The 22707-nt window shown below is 46.1% G+C and overlaps 1 protein-coding gene and 1 long non-coding RNA gene across 10 annotated transcripts in view; one reads left to right on the forward strand and one right to left on the reverse strand.

Moving 5' to 3' along the window:
• SPATA13 (spermatogenesis associated 13) overlaps positions 1 to 22707 on the forward strand; it is a 153092-nt gene that overhangs the window by 101566 nt on the left and 28819 nt on the right. For 2 of the 9 annotated variants that reach the window (XM_015120750.3, XM_077974276.1), the window contains exon 1: positions 11785 to 11947. The exons of 5 other annotated variants lie outside the window; for them this stretch is intronic. In XM_015120750.3, the coding sequence (XP_014976236.1) occupies positions 11893 to 11947 (55 nt within the window). In that variant the 5' untranslated portion in view covers positions 11785 to 11892. Of the gene's footprint in view, positions 1 to 2150; positions 2353 to 11784; positions 11948 to 13647; positions 14126 to 22707 lie in introns of those variants that run through there. 2 more of the 9 variants (XM_028837289.2, XM_028837291.2) reach the window with 2 other exon arrangements.
• On the reverse strand, positions 905 to 14249 carry LOC114673471 (uncharacterized). Its single transcript, XR_003724198.2, has 2 exons — positions 13486 to 14249; positions 905 to 2868 (listed from the first exon to the last, which is right to left on the reverse strand). It is a non-coding gene; the product is annotated as an uncharacterized LOC114673471 (long non-coding RNA).

Below are 22707 nucleotides of genomic sequence, written 5' to 3' on the forward strand. Positions count from 1 at the left end.
GATCAAGGTTACTGCTCTTCTCCTACTCAGATCCATGTCAGGAGCTTTTCCAGGGCAGGAAATTGACAAAAACAGAGCATATGCTAGCTAGCCACTGGGGAGCAAGGTTAGCATCCTTGGGGTGGACCATCCACATGGGTAAGCTGTAGTTTTGATAAGCATCTGCAGGCTGCCCGTGGGCGTCTCGTCTCATGCCTGGCCTTGTGCACACTGAGCTGGGTGCTGGGCCTCCCAGGAACCCCCGGGGTCCAACAGCACATGCGAGTGACCCTGCAGGAATGCTGCTACCTCCTTGCTAAGCCTGAGAGAATGGGGAAGACCACAGCTCCCAACGGTCTTAGGGGATCTCATGGGGGCTCTTCTTGTGAACAGATCAGTGCATCTTTCTGCTGCTGTCTGTGGGGAGTGGGCAGAGCAAGGGGCTTCCGCCCACACGGCCACCAAGGGGAGCCATCCCCACCTGCCATCCCCAAAACAGCCCCCAGAACCTCACTTGCTTTCTTACTCTGGTAGATGGTTTCTGCACAGAATTGAGGTTGGTCTGCATAAAGAAAAAACAAAAATGTACCAAGACATTTTCCAGTGTGTTTAAGGCCCAGTGGTTTCAAAGTACATTTGGGGGTTATCACTCGGGGGTGACATTCTTTCCCTGTCTGCCGCTGTGGTTTCTTCTGTTTGATTTTGTACTGAGTGTATACATCCCCTTAGGAATGGAAAAGATTTACTTATTTATGTATTTATGTACTTTTCCCTGTTGAGGGATTAGTATTGGTTGTAAAACCACGTCAGCTCACCATTATGATACTTTGATGAGCTTAAAATTTTTGGGAAATGCTATAGGAGGGGCCACTAGGGCTTAATCAACCAGTGTTGTCTCAGGAAATGTCCACGGTGCTCCGAAATCTTTCTGAATTGGATTTTATTTTATTGTACTATTATTTTTTATTTTCTTTAGAGACTCACTCTGTTGCCCAGAATGGTCTCCAACTCCTGGCCTCCTGCCTTGCCTTTCCACAGTACTGGGGATTACAGGTGTGAGCCACCACACCTGGCGTGAGTTGGATTTTAAACATGCTGTTGGTTTTGAAGATACTTCCTTGGTTTTGATCCATTTAAAAAACACATACGTCCCTATTATAAATGAGGCACAGTAGTCCCAGAGGCTGGGCAGGTCTGAGGAAGCTACAGAGTTCCTACAGAGCTGCCAGTGTGGCGGATGAATAGGAAAGGCCACCACAACTGCACGCATGCCGAGTATCAGCGGGGAGCATGTCAGTCGGATCTGGGCTGTCCCAAGCCCTCATGGAGGAAATGACCTCAAATGAGGCTTGAGGGATGAAGGGAGTTAGATTAAGTTTGTTGTTAGGGGGAGTGCGTTCCAGGCAAAAGTGGAGGCCAGAGAAAGGAGAGCACATCTGAGAAGTTGAGAGGAGGGTAGCCCAAAAGAAACCCACGCTGATCAGGTCACAGTGTCCTCCAGGCCTCTGTAAGGAGCTGGCAGATCCCGCAGTGTGGCCTGCGCTTGCCTTCCTGGCTCCTCTTCCCTCGTCCCACAGGTAGAGTTGTATCCTCACCAGGAGTCAAGGGCATGACCCCACCAAGCCTGTTTATGGCAGTGCTTTATTATGATGATATGGAACTGAGTTAGATAATATGTAAGCAAATAAAATGTGACTATGAAAGGAGACTTGGCATCTATGACAATGAAATAGAAGAGTTTGGAGAAACCCAGTGAAACTCAGTAAAAGTAAATTGTTAAAGAAAATTCTATCAAATTAGATGAGAATTGACAGCTTGGAAAAAATGGAAATATCAAGGAGTCTGTATCCAAATTGGTTCACCAGTGTCTCTGGTTTTATCGCTCAGTGTTAAAGAAGCCAGAACTGAAAATCACAGTGGACGCATATGGGTGTGGATTGTACAAGAGACAATGCAGAATTCTAGTCAGTTGATCGTGCACAGAGAGCCTTATCCTGCATCGTGACAAAGGTGAATGGTTGCACCCATGTATGTGTTAACATGTTCATGGCATGCATGCATGGGGCTCTTTTTTTGGCTCAGGGCTTTGAGGCAGCCCGATTGCTACAAGTCAGAGGACCTCAGCTCCAGGTCAAGGCTATAGCAGGATGCAGAGGAGGAGGCTGAGAGGTGGGCCTCCCCTAAGGTCAGGCTGCCTGGGAGGACAGAGCCTGGGCAGCTGGGAGCCACTGAGGGTTTTTGAGGGGAGTGAAATGATCAGATGTGCATTTCAGAGAGATCATTGGCTGGATCGTGGAGGACTGGAGACCTCAGGAGCCTGTTGCCTCGGAAAATGACAGTGGCACTGGAGATATGAAGAACTTCGAGGTCGAGGTAATTGGATGTTTGGGGCCGGGGAGCAGCCGTCCGTGCTGCCTCTGATGCCTGGGTGACAGGGAGCCTAGGAGACGAGCAAGTAGGTCAGTTGGGGAGCTTACTCCATTCCAGGCAGGTCAAGTCAGAGCTACGCATGGGCAGCTCGATGAAGATGATATCACCACATTGTTGATTTTGAAGCTCTGATTTTGAGGAGAGGGACCCAAAGCTAGAGGTGAAGATTCGGGAGTCAGCAAAGTGGTTCCTAAAACTCTAGGAAGGAGCGAGATGAGGGGGGATAAAAACTAGAAGAAGATCTTTTGAATCATGCTCTGGGGACCAACATTTGGGGACCAGTGAAGGCAAAGAAATTCACAAAGACAATAGAAAAGAAGTAGCCAGGCAGGTACACGGTGTCCCAGATGTCCAAGGAGGCCAGGGCTTCCAGGTGGGAGTAGTTCACGCTGTCAAATGCACAGAAGCGTAGAGAGGAAAATGCCCACTGGATTCCGCGGCAGGGAGGAGCTTAGTGACCTTAAAAAAACAAAACAAAACAAAGTTTCAGTTCAGCAGTTCAGTGCTAGGGCAGGGCCAGGATGCCATGGGGGATGTTGGGGCAGTTGTCTTAAAATTGAGGTATTTTATCTATTTTGCTTAAGCCATGCTGATGGTTTTCTGATTTTATAGCTGAAAATATCCCATAAAGGCTCAGGACTAATGAAAAACAATTTGTTAGGCTACGATATAAAAAATTATTTTGTCTGTATATTACCAGTATCTGAAAGCTTGTTGGTATGAATGTGTCAGCATTTATTCTTACTAAATGTTTTTCAAAGAGATGGTAAGAATATACATCAGAAAGTTGCATTCGTTGATTTAGAATTGATATTAATCCCCAACATTTAGGAAGTAGGTGGATTTAATCATAGTAAGTGCTTATATTGTTTCAAATTTGATTTTTTAAATGAAATTAATTGAATTATAAGAAATTACTGAAGGTTATTTCTTTGAAAAATCTTGTAGTAAAGAAATTTATTCAAATTATTTGGATTTATTTTTTGTTTAAAACAAAGTTTTTTGGTTTTTGTTTTTTGTGTTTTTTTAACTCTTTTGTGATTGTTAAAATCCTACTTCTGATTTGTTGGGATAACAAATTTTTGCACTGATTGTTTGATCAGATCACACCATATTTCTGTTTTTCCTTAGGACTGTCAATAGAATAAGGCAGTAAGAATTCTTGATTCATAGCCTAAATGCATCACAAAAGGGAGGTTACTCATATGATTATTCTGGCCTTATTCTGTCCTAATTATTAGGAAAGTTAATGTTCTTATTAATAGACCTTTGGGTCAAAAAGTGCGAGTGTAATCCCAATCCTTGGGCAAGTCCCTTAATCTCAAAGTCTTCTTGTCTTTATCTGTAATGGTAGAAATTAATATCATCTGCCCCACAGATGTGGAAGAATGACCTGGCACACAGTAAGTGTGCAGTAACTATTACTAATTAACTAGGGAAGCATTAACTACACAGGCAACAAGGGCAGTGACGAGCAGGAAACTGTTTACATCCAGAGTTCTGAGTTACTGATGTAACTGCACTAATCAGCAATGTAGCTTAGACAAGTCATTTAGTCTACTTAGTAAAGTCCTAGAGTACTTGGAGTCTATATGGAATAATACACTGTTTAATTATTATCCAAATATAAGTTAAGCAAATTTAAAATGCGTGTGTTCAGGTTATTTAAAAAAAAAAAAAAAACTTGATTGGATGTTTTTTTATAGATTTTCTGGGCCCCAAATTTTAGGTATTGTCTAACGATTTTTCAATGTGTCACCCAGAGACTCCACTAAATTTTTTGTTAAAAGGAAGGAAAACAAGAAAAGCCATAGCAGGTGTTGAGGTGTGTGTGATGCCTTTGAAAAATGACTTTAAGCATCCCATAAAATCTTTTTGTTCTCTTGTTTTTTGAATTATCTCTGTCTGCTTCTGCATGTTACTCAAATCGATTTTCAAATATTTTCTTTCAATAAAGAATCAGAGGGAAAATAGGAACTCAGGATTCACTTGCTTGGTGCCTGTTGCATGGTAGCAGCAGAGCTGTCAGGAAAGCTGGTTGGAGAATTGGTGATGGAGCACTTGGATTGTTAGGTGGGGATGCCCTGAGCCTTGCTGCGTTCCCTTCTCACCCCACATCTCACTTTATACTCATGCCAAGGAATATTGGCCGTTGATTATACACTCATCCCTGGCTGTCTGAGGGGGGTTAGTTCCAGGACTCCACAGACATCAAACTCCAAGGCTGTGCAAAAGTCCCTGATATAAAATGGCCTAGTATTTGCATATAACCCATGCCCAGCCTCCATGTACTGTAAGTCACCTCTAGATTATTTAAAGACCTAATATCAATACAATGTAAGTGAATGCTATGTAAATAGTTGTTATACTGCATTGTTTAGGGAGTAGTTACAAGAAAAAAGTCTGTACATACTCAGTACGGCCACAGTTTTTTAAATGTTTTCAATCTGCGGTTGGTGGAGTCCACAGATGTGTAACCCACAGGTACGGAGGGCCAGCTGTATTTAGAAAACAAGATGAATCAATTCACTTATCAGGACTCACAGCAAGTGTTTTCCTGACTGCTAAGACTGCCTGTAGTAAAATGCCTGTTTTCTGACTGCTGTGAGAGAGCCTGGATTCCACAGCATCCAAAGGAATTTAGAAATTATGAAAGGCTTCTGTATGCAGGAACAAGGACTACAAATATGGCCTTTAGTGACGTATCGCCTGCAAGTCTTGGAGATTGTGTTAGCTGCATAGCAGTTACCTTAGCTGGTGTTTCATGCCTCATTGTTGCCTATCATCGAGATTTTTTTAGAAGGAATATAGTGTTCTATTTCTGTCTCAGAAAAACATAAACTATTAAACTTTTTTTTTTTAGCAAACTCATGAAATTTCATCTTTCAGCAGTTAAAACATTCTCGGTTCTTAACTGCTAGAGTTAAAAAGTAAAAGTTATTGAAAATATCATCTGTCTTACTGCTAAGCTTCAGAAATTGGATTTTAAAAGAAGAAAGAATACTAAAAGTCAGAGGAAGGAGAGCGAGAGCGCTAAACATCTAGCGAACCACCGCCAAGAGCCAGTAGCACTCTGTACGTATTCCTGGCCTGATCTTACAGACAAGGTCAGGCCTTAGAAATACTCAGTAACTTCTCCTAGCTTGGCTAAGCAAGATGTAATGAGTAGACAGTGGAGTTAGCATTCAAATGAGATCAGACTGGAAAACACAGATTGCTTTCCATTCTACTCAGTTTCCCGTATGTTTTCTCCATCACAAAACACAATATTGTCTAATTGATTTGCACAAAGATATGCCTGTTGGCAGTTTTAAAGACCACGTCCCAATAACTGCCTTCTATTAAAACAAAAAAGTTATATTCCTCCAGTCCCTATTGTGTTCTTGTTATGTTTGAAATGTGCTCGGTCCTAAGGATCTGAAAATAACCAGGTAAATACAGAAAAGAAGTGAAATCTGTACTAGGTCCTGAAGGGTGAACAATCCACGTGTGCTTACAGAGAACAGGAACACAATGGCCTTCAGCTGAAGACGGCACCTGATCTTTTAAAGAACGATTTTATATTTGTTTCTGCATTAATCAAAGTTCTAGTCCGTGCCCCAGGTCCAGAGTATCTTGTTTGGAGCTGTGTTTGGAGAGGGTGGGATATTGAGTAGGGGGGAGCGATGAAGGGGTTCATTGACGCCGCCGAGAGCACGTATTCACTGGTTTTGTGTGTTCAGGGCTGCATTGCTCCCGAGTGAAAAGCAGTCGCTCTGAAGGCATGAAGAGAGGCCCTTTTTCTTCAGAGCTGTCTTGAAGCAGGCCGGGGCGGGCCTCACAGAGTTTGCCCTTGTGCTTCAGGCTCCATTTCCTGCGCTGGGTGTGATGGGGCCCGCCCCTCCTGTGGTGAAGAGGCTGTGGCTGCTGAGTGGCTTTTCAGCCTGCCTTTGCCCAACAGGAGTCGGCCTGCCGAAGCACCGTCCACCCTGCTCATCAGTTTGTGCTAGGACGTGCCGTGCCCTGTGTTACGTTCAGTGCCTTTCGGGTTTCTTTGGAAAGTAGCATCACTGCGACCTGTGGATTAATGATCGTGTTTGTCTTTAATCCATTCAGAATGAAGGGGTCACTCTGGGTACTCGGTTATTTATGGGAGTGGACATTGGCCTGAATAACTGATAGCAAATGTAACAAATTGTTTCCTGTGAAGGACTTTCCCATCCCAGCTTTAGAACGTGCAGCCCTGTCTCAGCTGTGGGAGATGGCCAGTGATGTCCACAGGTCCTGGCTGTGTCACTCCTGATTCTGAGTAGTCATTGTCCATACGGGAATTGGGATCATGGCTCATTCCAGCCCGTGGCAACCTTGGTTCTTGGCTGATGTGCCCGTCCTTCAGCACATTTCCTAAAGCTGATAGCCGTGCTTTCCCAGGGGACAGCGTGACTCTCGCCTGGGGCCTGCCCCTCTGCCTAGCACCTGTCCTGTAGTTCTTGGTAATGGGGTCATATCAAAGTTAGTGGGGACATAAAATTCCAAGGATATTCCTGGGTTCTGGATATGTCTGTACCATGAAGGGAGGCCACTCTTTACAGAAGCTGCAGCAGGTGGGAAACTTTGGTGCTGGTCATCTCTCTGCACTTAATTAGGAGGTGGTCATAGAAGAAAATATCTACCATGTCATACTTAAGAAGCTAACAGAAATGTGGAGCTCAAAGGAACCTTAATGGCCACTCAATCTCAAGAACCTTAATGAACCTGCTCAGTCTCCAGAAATCCTCCTGGAGAGGTCAAGTGCTGACTACTGTTCCGAGTTTGAGATACTGCTACTAACTTGCCTCTCCAATAACTTTATGACATTTCTTTCCCATATGTATGTAAATATATATGGGTTTTGGGACCAGCTTAGCAGAAATAACTTTCTGTATCTATAGAATAAAAATGATCATAACATCCTCTGTGTTTTCAACATCTATTTTTAAAAATTAATTTTAATTTTTATAGAGATAATGTCTTGCTCTATCACCCAGGCTGGAGTGCAGTGGCCCAGTCATAGCTCACTGCAGCCTCGAACTCCTGGGCTCAAGGGATTCTTTCACCTTAGCCTCCTGAGCAACTGGGACTCAAGGCGTGTCACCAAGCTGGGCTAATTTTTTTATTTTTTGTAGAGATGGGGTCTTACTCTGTTGCTATGGCTGGTCTCAAACTTCTAGCCTCAAGTAATCCTCCCACCTTGGCCTCTCAAAGTGCTGGGATCAAGGCATGAGCCACCACACACAGCCCTCAGTGTTTATTTTGTCCTCTCTGATTTCTCAGCTTTTCATGTTAATATGTAAGTTGGGTATCTCCACTCCTACCCGTGGATCTGATCCCTTTGCTTAATCCTTTCAATGTTGCCAGTAATTGATGATGGTCGTTTTCCAGTCCCAGTGAGGTAATGGTATCTTATCCAAAGAGAAGAGATTAATTTGGGGGTTGGATTTTCCTTTTTTATTTTCAAGGCAGGGCTTCCCTCTGTCACACAGGCTGGCGTGCAGTGGTACAGTCTCAGCTCTCCGCAGCCTCAACCTCTCAGTCTCAAGTGATCCTCCCACCTCAGCCTCCCAAAGTGCTGGGATTATAGGCATGAGCCACCAATGCCCAATCAGGATTTTAAGACTTCCTTGAACTATGGTTTAGGTTTTCGTTGTAGCATTCTTTTGATCTGGTAAATGTAGGCTCTGATCACTAAAAAAAAATTTAAGCTAAAAGTCACAGCTCCTTCTTCTGTCATGACCCTTTCTACATTAGTAGTAACTTCTTCCAAAACCATCTTAGAAGGGTGGCTGGCTGATGTGCCCATCTTCGAGCCCATTTCCTAAAGTTGGTGATTGTCCTTTGCCACAGAATAGTGTGACTCTGTTCCCTGGGCTCCTCCATCTAGCACATGTCCTGTAGTGCTTGGTAATGGGGCCATATCCAAGCTGGTGGGGACATAAAAGGGTTGTTGGGTCACATCCTTTGAGAAGATGCCTCATTTCAAGGCAGTCTTTATTGTTTTCCTTCTTTTTATTTTGTTTTGCATACACAATAATCTCTAGTGAATGCCTCTGGTTTAAGATCCTATAATCCCACGCGTGTTAGTCTAGTGTCCTGACCCCATCTCTGGATTGAGAGAAAGTGCTTGGGAAACAGAAACTATCCTCTTGTACCAGATGCCAATGAAAAGTGAAAGTGAGCAAACAGACCCTACCAAGTTCTAGAAAATGAAGCCAAGAGAGCTTTTTGAAAACTAATGATTTTAACAACAACAACAAAAACTTTATAGAGAATGAAAACACTAGATTTTATTTGCCTCCTTCTGGAATTTAGGCTTTTTTGGGATGGATAACCTTGAGAATTAATTCCTACTTTCTGCTGCTTTGTATCTGAGTATTATGCATTTTACCTTAGTCAGAATGACTAAGCTCAAACCCACCCATTCATTCCATGGTCTTCGCTAGTTTCTCAATTGATGAGAAAAGATATGGATATTCAAGATTTTGTCTCATGGCAGTGCTTCTCCAAGTATGTTGTACAGTTTCTTGAGTTGCCTAGAACAGCACTTCTGAAACCTGAATGTGCATTTGAACGACCTGGGATGTTGTTAAAATGCTGATTCTGATTCTGCAGTCCTGGGGCAGGGTCCAGGAATCTGAATTTCTCACCAGCTCCCGGTCATGCTGATGCTGCTGGTCCATCGGCCCTACTATGAGTACCAAGGCCAGAGGATACCTTCTTTTGGTGTAGTAATATGTGTTGTTGTGAAAAGAGAGCATCATGGCCAAACACGATAGTTAAATTCTCTGTTAAACAAGATGGCACAGCTGTCAGTGCGAACTTCTTAGAGCCTGTGATTACTGATGAATGCTGTAGGATGTCCAAGAAGTAGATACAATATACAGTGGTTTTCAAACTATTTCTTCGGAGCATAGTATGCAACTAGTATTCCATGAGGTATACTTAGGAGACTTTACACGAGAGAGAGGGTAGTCTGCTGTGAAAAACAGTATCAAGGAGTCTTTTGAGTCTATAATTTAATAAACTACCACCTTTATTGTGAATATGCCTCTATTGAATGAATCATCTGTTAAACATCTTAAATATTTGCCTCTTTTAAATCATCTTTTTAAATTCCTATAAGAGGCTGGGTGCAGTGGCTCATGCCTGTAATCCCAGCACTTTGGAAGGCTGAGGTGGGCGGACCACCTGAGGTCAGGAGTTCGAGACCAGTCTGGCCAACATGGTGAAACCCCATCTCTACTAAAAATACAAAAAGTAGCTGGGTGTGGTGGTACACACCTGTAATCCCAGCTACTCGGCTGAAGCAGGAGAATCACCTGAACCAGGAGGTGGAGGTTGCAGTGAGCAGAGATCACGCCACTGCACTCCAGCCTGGGTGACAGAGTGAGACTCCATCTCAAAATAAAATAAATAAAATTTCTGTAAGAGAAAGATTTCCAGCTGATCTGGTCATAAGAGTTTGTGTGATCGTGTGTGTGTTTCACTTGTAGTGCGGGTAACTAAGGCTGCGAGTTTCCCAGAAAACTGTCCTTACCTGCATTTAAGGGTGGGATGCACCAGATCAACAGAAATAGCCACAGTTATTTGAAGATAAGAAAAGCCTACAATATCATATACAGTCAACATGTGTGTTATTACTAATCATACAGCTTTCCGTTCTGAGTGCATGCTGTGATTTCTCTGGGAACTAGCATGTTATTAAGGGATCACAGGTTTTTTGGAGCAACAGCAGCAGCATGATGGCTAATCCCCAGTGAAGAGCCAGTGCTGCTCTAAACACTGGAATATGTTCTCGAGTAACTCTATGAGGATTATGGACTGTCCAGTTATCCCTACTCCACAGATGTGGAAAGTGAGCTGCCCAGAGGCTTGGAAACTTTCCCTGATTTTGTTATGGGAAAGCAGATTTTGAACACGGGCAGTCTGACTCCAAAGCCCATCACTATAAAGCACGCATTTTACTAATTGGCACTATCACTTGTTTAACCTGGATGGATGGATGGATGGATGGATGGATGGATGGATGGATGGATCTATTTTAGAGACAGGATCTAGCTCTGTAACTCAACACTGGAGTGCAGTGGTGTGATTATAGTTTACTGCAACCTCGAACTCCTGGGCCCAAGCGATGTTCCCATCTCAGACTCCTGAGTAACTAGGATGACAGGCATGTGCCACTCTGCCCAGCTAATTTTTTATTTTATTTTATTTTTTTTTTAGAGACAGGATCTCACTCTGTCACCAAGGCTGGAGTACAGTGGTACGATCATAGCTTACTGCAGCCTCCACCTTCTGGGCTCAAGCAATCCTCCCACCTCAGCCTCCTGAGTAGCTGGGACCACAGGCACATGCCACTATGCATGGCTAATATAATTTTTTTTTTTTTTTAGTAGAGACGGGGCCTTGCTATGTTGCCCAGGCTTGTCTCAAACTCCTGAGCTCAATTGATCCTCCCACCTTGACCTCCCAAAGTGTTGGGATTATAGGTGTGAGCCACCTTGCCCAGACCTGTTTTTAATTTTTAGAGATAGGGTCTTGCTATGTTGCCCAGACTGGTCATGAACTCCTGGGCTTAAGCAATCCTCCTGCGTCATCCTCCTGAGTAGTTGGGATTACAGGCATGAGCCAGCGGGCCCAGCTTAAACCCGCATTTATTCAGAGGTTACTATGAGGTCACTACTTTGCATATATATTATCTCATTGTTCCTAAAGTTAAAAAAGCAGTGTCTTCTGCTTATGGGGAAATGGAAGGAAGCTCACTCTTTGTTAACAGTCATTTCACAATATGAAAGACAGACTTGCTCGTCGTAGATAATTTGGAAAGTATAGAAGAGTATAGAGGAAATAAAAACAACCCAGAATATATTAGCTGGAGAGAACTTTACGTGTATGCCTTTACATGTATACCTTCTGAACAAAATCACTCTTTTAAAGTGATTTCATGAATTTATAGCTAACAATGCAATGTCATAACTCAAATTTTTGTCATACCACGTTGTGAAATCCTAACTATATTTTTGAACTAAGTGACCCCGGTGCTGTTTTCTTGTGAAATAAATACCTTTTGAAAAGCTCTCTGAAAGTTTAACTCAGGTTTAGGGTTTGTAGTTAAAAACAGCACATACCATTTCTCCTACCTTCACTGAAGGCTCTCAACAGCACCTGATGGCTTGTGAGCGTGTTTGGCTCTGGTGTGTATAGGTTTTGCCTTAGATTAGGATTTTCTACTGAAGGCCCCCGCAATGTCACTGTGGCCACTAGACCTTGGTCACACGGAGTGTGGAGCCAGCTGTCAGTTTCTGGGCAGGCTCTGGCCGGGAACGCACACAGCGTCAAAGCAGTGAATAAGCGATTTCTGCAGTTCCCGTAGCTGCCAGCCTGTGCAGTCCTCGGTGATGCTTGGGGACCGGCTCCTCAGTCACACCCCAGTCCTGCTCTGAAGGTTGCCGTTTTCTAAACAGAAAGATGGTAGCTAGAGGAGAGATAGCAAGATTCTGGAGTCTGGAAAGCCTTCACTTGGGTATGTGTGCAGAGAATGGATTGTTGTACTGTGACATGTTGCTGATTCAGCTGTTTCGTTCCCAAGTTGCAGTTCTTTCTTTCTCTCTCTTTCTCTCTCTCTCTTTCTCTCTCTCTCACTCTCTCTCTCTCTCTCTCTCTCTCTCTCTCTCTCTCTCTCTCTCTGCTGCTTGTCAGGTGTGAGCATGTGGGGAAAAGCTCACTCTTCTTGTAAAGGGTACTGAGGATAGTTTTAGTTGTGGACATAGTCAGTTAAAGAAATTGGTTTTGTTTATGGCACAGTTGCTTGTCTGGAGTAGAAAATTGTAAGAATCAAGCCTGAACCATCCTTCCTGAGTAAGGGGTCTGGGTTTTGCTGCTGGTATTGTTACTGGTTTTTGCTTCTATTACGTGAAATTCCTTTATTCAAGAGTATATTGTTGGGGTGTATAAAAATGTTTCTTGCTAATTTAGGATGTGTGAGGTTTAAGACTGTGAACTGATCTTTGAAAAATAGTTTCCTGTTTTCAAAAGTGACATTACCCAGTATTTGCTTACTGCTTTGTGCCTTATCTCCCGCTTTCTTTTTAGTATTTCTGTGAGTATTGTCAACTGGACTCTTTGGACTATTTAAATGTGAAAGAAACGGTCTACTCTCACACTAGGAAGCCGTAAACTCAAATCCTCACATTCTTAAAAGGAAGTAAGAAAAAACAAGACTTCACAGACAGACTTTTCCCTGGCTGCACTACATGGATACAATAGGATGCTTTAGAAACAGATCTTGTCTCTGTTTTCGCCCTAAATAGCCGCCAGCGCCTCGCCTGAAATGAATGGGAGTCGTAGACGGCAGCTCGCGGCAGCCTGGGGCCCTGTCAGAGCAGTGCAGTTTGTAGTTTGTGCTTTCTTCCTTGTTTTGATTGGTTTCTGTGCTGGCAGAGAGAAAGCAGGGATGTGGTTACGGCTTCTGTGTCTGGTGGATTATCAAAACAAGACTGGCGTGTACTCCGCTTTACAGGCCAAAATTTAGAAAAAAGAAAAAAAAAAAAGTTGCCCTGCGATTTCTATATTGAGAACACAGACCACATGAGTGAGAGGGCTCGGCAATGCTAGCGAGACAGCCCTGGCAAGACCCGGGTGGAGGAAGCGGGCATGTGGGTGCTCCCTCTCCGGGTTCCTGCACCCATGGCCTTGAGCAGGGGTGTGTTCATTCCTGCGGGGAGCGCAGCCAGCATGAACGGGCGGGGCAGGGGCGGGGGCGGGTGGCCCCCGGCTGTCCTCCAGCATTCCTCCACCCCCTTCCACAGAGTGGAGGCCGAGGGGAGCCCGACCCAGCCTCCAGCCCTGAGCGGTGCTCCCTCGGCGCTGCTGGAGAAGTAGCATACCAGAACCTGCCCTCTGCGGCCTCGACCCTCTGCAGCAGTCCCTCGCCTGCCTCACTGAGAGGGGCCTTGGTCCGTGCACTGCGAAAACTGTTGCCACTCCTATGCGCTCTACTGAGCGAGTACATGTAATAAAATGACAACAAGCACCATATTTAAAACAAATAATAAAGCTTACCTGTGGTGGGTTTCTTTCATTTGAGAGCCCTGAGGGGGCAGGGGAGGTGTTGTGGGGCTCTGACACACCCTGAGGGACAGCCTGGTGGCTCCCAGGAGGATGCCATGTCAGGGAGGGCGGGTGTGTGGGTTGTCGGCTGTTTTGTGCTGTCCTGTCCTGTCCTTCTGTCAGTGTGAGTTGAAGCCGAGCTTGAGACAGGCTCAGAGCAGGATTGCTTTGCTGGCAGACACACCTGGCTTTGAGTCCAGCCCCGCAACTTGGGGACAGTTACTTAACCTCTTTGAGCCTCAGTTTCCTCCTTCATAATCAGACAGCAACACTGCAGGATGCTTGTGAGGCTCGCAAGAGGACTTATTCCAGTGCTGAGCGCAGTGCCTGGTGCACTTTAAGACGCCTGGAAGCTAGATGGGTGATTGCTCAGGTCCGTCCAGCCAGCTGGGCAGCCGTCAGAAACTGGGAGGGCTGACGAGACACCAGCCCAGAGAGCTGTCAGGGAGCGGCGGAGCAGAGGAGAGGTCCCAGGATGGATCGGCAGGTGTCAGCCGGAATGGACGAGAGGAGCTGTGCTCAGAGCCAGCAGCCCCAGAACAAGCAGCTCCTGGCTAAGAACAGAAGACAGGCACTGTGGGACAAGCCAGAGGTAAAACCTAAGAGCTTTACCGCAAGACACAAAGAAGCCCAGAGCCAACGCCCCAGCTCTGAACTGGAGACAGGACAGAGGCTGAGTTTTGAGAGCAGGAGAGAGTGGAGCTGCTGGCTTGATTGTGGGGTCTAGAGCCAATGGGATGTTGGCTGCCCAGGGTGCAGGGCCCTGCGTTGAATACTGATGTGAAGCTATACATCGGGAGAATGATTTTTAAAAGCTCCTTAGACATTAATAACAGATTATCAGTGAGCGTTAATATGTCAATTTCTAAGATTCCTTTTGATCTTACTGTTGTCCACATGTTTAAAAGATTGAAAAATACTATTTATGAAGAATGGCTTGAAAGTCTAGATTGGATATACTAGTGACTTTTCCAACAGTAACATTTTACATTCTGGAGCATGAAACATATTTCATACTTTAATTCAGTCACCCAACACTGACTATTCAGCATGTTCCTTGTCTTTCAGAAAGTCATAGCTAGGATAGGAGTAGGGGGAGGATATAAAGGGACAGATATAAACTTAATAATAACTAATATGAATGTGATGCATATTTTAAAAGAGGTTAGTCTAACATGTTTCTAGAACATCAAAGGCAGATGTTGTTATGGCAGAGGATCAGGGAGCTGAAAAATAAGTCATGGAACCGTCACCAAGCACTGATGGTTACAACTTTTGTTTGTTGTTTGTTTGGTTTTTGTTTCTTTAGGTTTATTTTTAAATAGAGACGGGATCTTGTTATGTTGCCTAGGCTGGTCTTGAACTCCCGGCCTCAAGCAGTCCTCCTGCCTCAGCCTCCTAAAGTGCTGAGATTACAGGCATGAGCCACTTCACCCGGCCAGTGGTTAAACTTTTGAAGGATGGGCCAGGATTTGATGGGCTCTTTTGGGTGGGAAAGTTGCTCCAGGTGGAGAGATCAGCGTGGATGGATGAAAGGATTTTGTCCTGTTCATTGGAACAAGGGACGCTCTGTGATACAGATTGGCTAACGCAGAGGTTTCCAGCCAATGCAGTCAGAATCCATTGCCTGCAACTTGTGGCTTGCTGCATGGACAGGCAACAAAAGACTTATGTCCTAGAACAACCTGAGCCTGCGGTGTGGTTTAAGTAAGCTTAACCTGAAGGTCGAGTCGTTCCCAAATTTTTCCAGGTGTCAGAATCATTTGAGGAGCTTTTCAAAACAAATTCTCAGCATTCATTCCCCACCCCCACCACCCAGCCTGACTCAGCGGCCCAGGGCAGGGAAGGTCTTTATTTTTCTAAACGTCTTCCCTGTGAATAGATGCCACAGGCCCTGGGTGTTTGGGAACCACTGAAGGGGGATGGACCCTGGAAGTCGTGCATCATGTTTTGACATTGTCAGTTCCTGTGACCCGGCTCGTTGCCTCTGTGTGCATCTCCATGGCCTGAGTTCTTGAGGTCCACCCGTGGTTTCAGCCCACGGAGCAGCAGCCCACGACAGCTGCTCCCGGCCGTGAACACGAGCTGCCCGCCTGGGCTGGCCATTTCCGTTTTTAAGATGGGAAGTCAGAATGGCTTATCTCAACTCTGAGGAAGTCTGAGCAATCAGCGAGAGGTTTTCTCAAATATATGGTTTTAGCAGATTATTTTAAGAGTGGGAGAATTTCCCTGAAGTCAAGGGAGGGGAAATTCCCCACCAAGGACTAACGCTGGGTGGGAGATGCTGGTCAGGAACCAGCTGCTCATTAGCTAGGCAGTGTTGGAGACTGCCTCATGAAAATAGCTAAAATCTGTATCTCCTCCTTGTCAAGTGCCTGATGTTTAAGGGCTGTGTTAGATCTCCCCTCCCTTTCCTTTAACAAAACACCTCAACCCCTGCCCTGTTACCACACCCTCACCAGGACTACCCTCCCCCACTTATAAGTCAGGGCCTTTTTTTTTCCTGATGTCTTCTCCAGCTGGATTTGTAACAGTCCTTCCAATTTAAAGCAAAATGACACCTCCCGTATGGCTACCACATTGTTCTCTGTAGTAATTCCTAAGGCTGTAACTGGCCAGGGCTGAAAATGTGGACGGGGGCGTTCTACTCCCTGACAGCTGCAGCCAGGAGGAAAGCAGGGATGGGGAGGAAGATGAGACATTAGCGTGAGGGATGGATGGGGAAGGGCCGCTACGGCCCCAGGAATCAGGAGCCTCCAGAGGGCAGTGTTTCTGGGAGTGATGGTTAACCATGATTATTGAACAAGACCGTTATAAATTAACTTTATTACGTTTTTGGAATTGACCATACTCTGTGGAACAGATGTGCTCTCTTGAAATTGTCCCTAGCCAGAGAGGGGCTGACAGTCAGCACGCAGTTTTGATGATCAAGGATGTGCTCTGTCTACCTGACTGAAGCTGCGGGAAGTGTCGTAGGAAGAGCCTGCTCTGTCTGCTCTCAGATTGATTGTATGTAGGCATTTGGGGTTTTAAAACTGATTTCAATTTGGAGCAGTCTTTGCTTCTTATACGAGATCGTTTTCAAAAATGGCTTTTTGGGCCAGGTGCAGTGGCTCACGCCTGTAATCCCAGCACTTTGGGAAGCCGAGGCAGGTGGATCACCTGAGGTCAGGAGTTTGAGACCAGCCTGGCCAACATGGCGAAACCCCATCTCTACTAAAAATACAAAAATGAGCTGGATGTGATGGCGCACACCTGTAATCTCAGCTACTCGGTAGGCTGAGGCAGGAGAGTTGCTTGAACCCTGGAGGCAGAGGCTGCAGTGAGCCGAGATCGTGCTGGTGCACTCTAGCCTGGGCGACAGAGCAAGACCTTGTCCCCCACCCCTCCCCCAAAAAATGTTTTTCCACCAAAAGAAACTACAGTTGGTGAGAATGTGGAGAAATTGCACTGTTGGTGGGAATGTGAGATGATGCAGCCATTGTGGAAAACAGTATGGAGGACCCTCAAAAAATTAAGACTAGAATTACCGTTTGATCCGTATACTAAAGAATTGAAAGCAAGGTCTCAAAAAGATAGTAGCACATTACTCACAATAGCCAAGTGGTAAAAGCAGCCCAAATGTTTACCCACAAACAGATAAACAGAATGTGGTGTGTATATACACAATGGAATATTTTGGGTTTTTTTTTTCCTTTTTTAAAAATCAATAGAAGTGCTAGCCAAACAATGGAATATTATAGCCTGTTTAAAAAGAAGGAAATGCTAACACTTGGTACACATGAATGGATGTCAAGGACATTATGCTTAGTGAAATAAACCAGCCATACAAGGACATACACTGTATGATTCCATTCCTATGAAGTATCTAAAGTAGTCAACATCATAGAAACAGAAAGTAGAAAGGTGGTTGCCAGGGAACAGGAGAGGAAGAAGAGAAGAGTAATGTTTAAGAAGTGTGGCAGTTTTGCAAGATGAAGAAGTTCTGTCACACAACAGTATGAATATACTTGACACTGCTGAACTGGAACTGTGTGCTTAGAAGTGGTTAAGATGGTAAAATTTAATGTTATTATGTTCATCACATAGGAAGAAAGAAGCAACATTTACTTTTTAGTTATTATAGTATATTCATTTCTCCTGATTTTGGTGACATACATTTTGAGAATTTATAATAGCTTTACAGCATTGAAATTCCCCTAGATAAGAAGTCACCATTATTAACTTTCATCCGTCGTTGAGGATCCAAGCCCATTGAAGTCAGTGAGGAATGGAACATAAAGACGTGAAGGCAGCAGCAGCACCGGCCTGTGGGTCTGGCGATCATGAGGAACTCTGCCCAGCGGAACTGGCCTGGGCTTTGACGCGCTGTGGACTATGGCATGTAGGATTTTTCAGCTGAACTGCAAATTGCTGTTTCCCCGTCAGCAATTCATAATTCAACTGAACAATGTCTACTGAGAGTATGTGACACTTTAAAAAGTGTTCAGGTAGAGTGGAGTCAGATTACAGACAAGACATTGTAGAATAATTTTGTCATGAAGCAATAGACAACTCCCATGTCATTTCTTGTGACATCATAAAACCACTGTTTTAAGAAGTTCACCTTGGAAGTAATATATAGGATGGCTTGGGGAGGGAAACAGAGTCATGAAGACTGGCTGGGGGATTTTTCTAGCTACAGTCTCAGATGAGCACAGGGGTGGGAATCAGAGAGGCCTGGATTCCCGTCCTGGTTCGGACCCAACCCCTGTGTAGCCCTGATAAGTGACTCAACTTCTTGGAACCTCAGTTTCCACATCAGCAATTTGCAGTTCAATTGGAAATCACATACTGAGTGCTTTCTGTGTGGCAGATACTATGCCAGGGGCTGGAAAGACAAAAATCAAACGTCTGTCCTTTGCTTTAAGCCTGTCCTGCCCTTTAAGATGGTAAGCGACCATCTTAAAGGAAACACACATAGAAGGACAGTAAGTGTCGGGAGTCCTAGAAAACCACCAGGCTTGGACGAAGCATCAAAGCAAAGCACGAAGATTCTTCCTGTGTGGACGTCAGACACTGAGAAATCCCACTCCATAAAACACGCTTAAATTACGGGACACAGGAGTCATTAACTTCAAGGGACTTTAAAATCGTGAAAGTGGTTGGGGTGGTGAAGGGAAAAGGATACAACCAGAAAACGGAATCAGGTCCTTGGTAGGCCCCTGGGCGCAGAGATTGGGAGTCGGAAGAAAGGGTTAGTGAGGGGGCTCCGGGGAGGGCAGGACATACGGCTGCTCTCCAGAATGGGAGCAAAACACCCAGATTTGGATACTAAGACTGTTTTTAATATCATTTTGTCTTGTTACAAGTACCAGAGCCACTGCTGGGGGAGGCAGTTCCGCCCAGTGGGTAAGAGTTAGAGGGCCTGGGCCTGCCGCACACAGCTGTGTGTTATTGGGACTTGAGTCTCCTCATCTAGAAATGGGGACAACTGACAGTACCTCCCATGTAGCATCATCATGAGGATTATATGAGCCTGTTCACCTCCACAGCTTAAATCAGTGCCTAGCACATTGTAGGTGCCTGATAACATAACATCTTGCAATTCTTTTTTTTTTTTTTTTAAATTTATAGAGATGGGTCTTATTATGTTACCCAGGCTGGTCTGAAACTCCTGGGCTCAAGGGATCCTCCTGCCTCAGTCTTCCAAAGTGCTGGGATTACAGGCATGAGCTACCGTGCCCAGCCACATCTTGCAATTCTATACTGTTTTTCAGTTTACAGGGTGCTTTCTTATATCATCATTCCACTTGAAGCTCAAAGCACACCAATAACAAGTACTTGTTCAGAATGTACAAACCCTGAGAGATGGGTATTGTCATCCACATTCAATGGGTGAAAAAAAACAAAGAAAGAAACTTGACCAAGGACTCATACTCAAAACACAAAAATATAGACAAGAAAAAAACGTGCATCACTATCATTTGAAGGCAAGTTAATCTGACCCCAAAGCCTTGCACAAAGTCCACGTGCTGTACTTCTTCCCTTCCCTTCCTTTCCCTTTCTCCTTCCTTCCCTCCTTCCTTCCCTCCTTCCTTCCCTCCCTCCTTCCCTCCCTCCTTCCCTCCTTTCCTCCTTCCCTCCTTTCCTCCTTCCCTCCTTTCCTCCTTCCTTCCTTCTTTCCTCCCACCCTCGCTCCCTCCCTCTCTTCCTCCCTCCTTCCCTCCCTCCCTTTGCTCCCATGTGTGCCAGGCAGGTCTAGGTGTTAGGAACACAGTTAAGAATAAAGCAGACAAGCATTACTGCCTTTCTGGAGCTTGCATTCTGGACAATGAACAGAATACATTAGACGGTGCCAAAAGCTATGGAGAAAACTAAACCAGGGGAGACGGTAGAGTAAGATGAGGGTTGTGCTTTTAAGTGGGATGGTGAAGGTGAGAGAGGGAGCCAGTGTGTGTGTACCTGGGGAGAGCGGTCAGGCACACGAACAGTGGCCCTGGGCAAGGAGTGCCTGCGGTCTCTGCAGCCAGGAGCCATTGGTTGGAGAGGGGCGGGAGGCACAGTGTATCTGGGGAGGGGTCTCACGAATTTTGGCTCTCTCCCCTGTGGATGATTCTGAGCAGAGGAGTGACACAATCCAGTCTAGGAATGGTTTGCCAGCATCGCTCTGGCAGCTTCGGCCTGCCGGGGGCAGTGGTGGCAGCAGGGGGACCAGGAGAGGCTGCTCGAGGGAGCCCGAAGCTGGGTGGGAACCCAGGCTTAAGCGGTGGGAGGGGACCCAGGCTTGAGTGGTGGGAGAGGGGTAAGAGGTAGCCAGATTCTGGACGCCTTCAGGACCTAGAGTCAGATCTGCCAGTGGGATGATCTGGTCGTGGGATGTGAGAGGCAGAAGAATAACCTCTGAACAGGTAAAACATACAGGCTAATGCCTGCTTTACAGATGGGAAGACTGAAGCTGAAGGAGCTGAAGTGACTTGCACCAAGGTCATTTAGTTAGGAAGTTAGTGAAGCAAGGACATTGACCCAGGAATTTTCACTCCAGGCGCCGTGCCCTTCCCTCGTCCGTGTTGCGAGTCTCTTGCCCCTGGCCTCTGCCCCCCTCACCTGCCAGGACTGAGTCAGCCGACGCATGAGCGCCTCGAGCCGTCATACTTCCGCAGTGTCGCTGACTGCTAATCCGTGATGTTGAAACAGTGGCTGTTGAAACCTCTCCTGTGATTAACCTCGGCCAGAGTTGTCTTTTGTTCTTTACTTTTTTTCTTTCGAGACAAAGTCTTGCTCTCTTGCCCAGGCTGGAGTGTAGTGGTACAGTCAGAGCTCATTGCAGACTGGAAATCCTAGGCTCAAGCCATCCTCCCGCCTCAGCCTCCCAAGTAGCTGGGACTACAGGTGCGCGCCACTGCCCCCGGCAGAGCTGTTTTGCTCTGTGTTCATGAAAAACTCAGAGAGCTGTCAGTATTTCCAGTCCATGTCTCTGTCCAGAGGGTTTTCTCCTGGTACCTCCTGTAAAGCTCTAACACTTTCCAATAGACTCCTGTTAATTGTGGATTTATGCATGAATACAATACAACCTGCTTTTTTTCTTTCTTTACTGATTTTCACAGCAACAGCTACATCATGGTAAAGAATTCTCCCTTGGAAAACACAGTTCAGTTCTTCGAGGAGAAAGTGTCGTTTTCAGAGCTTTGCTCTGGGTGGGAAGCCGCAGTGCCTTTATTTTACTGAGATTCACTTTTTTTTTTTTGTTTTGTTTTTTGCTCAACCATGGTTTAAACTGATAAGGAAAAATGCTGTTGGTACCAGACAGTGCCAGATCAGTGCTTGCAAAATTGGAAGATTCCTCTGCTTTAGGCATTAGACACGCAGGGTTTGTGTATATTCTCCTAACCCAGGAGCATCAGGATATCTCAGCCAGTAAGCAGCACAGTTCTTGGGCCTCGTGGTCTGGGCAGCCGCTCCAGGATTAGAGAAGGCTTTTGTCTTAAGTGCTGTTTCCCTTGGAGTCTGAGACATACTCATGTATGAAAAAAATGATGTGCTTCCTCAAGGCATCCCCCAACCAACCCCCAAACACACACCAGCAGAACATACTAGACTAGGTGACCTCCTGCTCTCTGCCCGTACGCACCTTGACCTAGCATAGGAAGCAGAAGTTACATTTAAAATCAGTCACCACGCATTGTGCAGGCTCTAATGTGTTTCTCAGACAGCACAGGTCTGGCTTTCTCGGGACCTCCAGCCACACCCCCAGCAAGATAGACACAGATCCACACATGACCCCCAGCAGGACAGACATGGATAAGCTGGCTCCCTGCTGCCCACCCACCCGTGCTCCCAGGATGCACTCCCTTCTCCGGAGGCACCAGGCCCTGCCATGCCCCCGACAGCCGTCCCCTCTCCTTTAATGAGCAGATAAGAAAGCTGGGGCCCAGAAGGCAACACCAAGGCTGTGGAGTGCTTTCTTCTGCCCCTTGCTTTGTGCTCAGGCCCAGGAATTTACTCCTCCCCCACCCCTGTCTCTTGGTCTCTTAAGACAGCTCACTTTTCCTCCCAGACACAGGCCCTGACCTTTCCTGACCAAGACTGGGGATGGGCCCAGGCAGGGGAGTGGAGGTGGGTAGAGGGTAACTGGCACCATGCTCTCAGAGCCTGGAACCCTGACTTGGTGCATGCCGAGAGCTCCCCCCAGCTTCCATTGTCAGCTGGTCCAAGGTTCCCTGGCTGTTGCGGTGTCCGGTGCACCTGTCTGGGTGGTTTCACGGCTAGGGTACAGGTGCAGACCCATGTGCCATGCCTCACTGTGGTGTGTGCTGTCACGGATGTAAGCAGCTGGCTCGCCTGGAATCACAGGAGGGTTCTGCAGAGGAGGTGATGATGGCTGGGATGTGGGGGATTCTCTGAGACGGGCACCCCTGGCAGAGGGGGAAGGAATTGGAAAGCTGGGGCCCGTGAGCAGACCCAGCTCCGTGGGCACCACTGAGAGGTGCTGTGTCCAGAGCTCAGGCTTACAGGACTGGGGCTGCCAGGTGGGAGGTGGCCTGAGCACAGTCTCAGAGAGGGGCTGGGGCCGGGCTGGGAGAGGCCGCTGGTGGCGTGTGCACACCTTCCTGCTTTCCCTCTGTCCTGCTTCAGGAGCTCCGTGCATCGTGAGTGCATGAGCTTGAACTCCTCGTCATCACAGCTCTGTCTCTG

Source organism: Macaca mulatta, chromosome 17 (assembly GCF_049350105.2).
Source record: "Macaca mulatta isolate MMU2019108-1 chromosome 17, T2T-MMU8v2.0, whole genome shotgun sequence".
NCBI classification, from domain to species: domain Eukaryota; kingdom Metazoa; phylum Chordata; class Mammalia; order Primates; family Cercopithecidae; genus Macaca; species Macaca mulatta.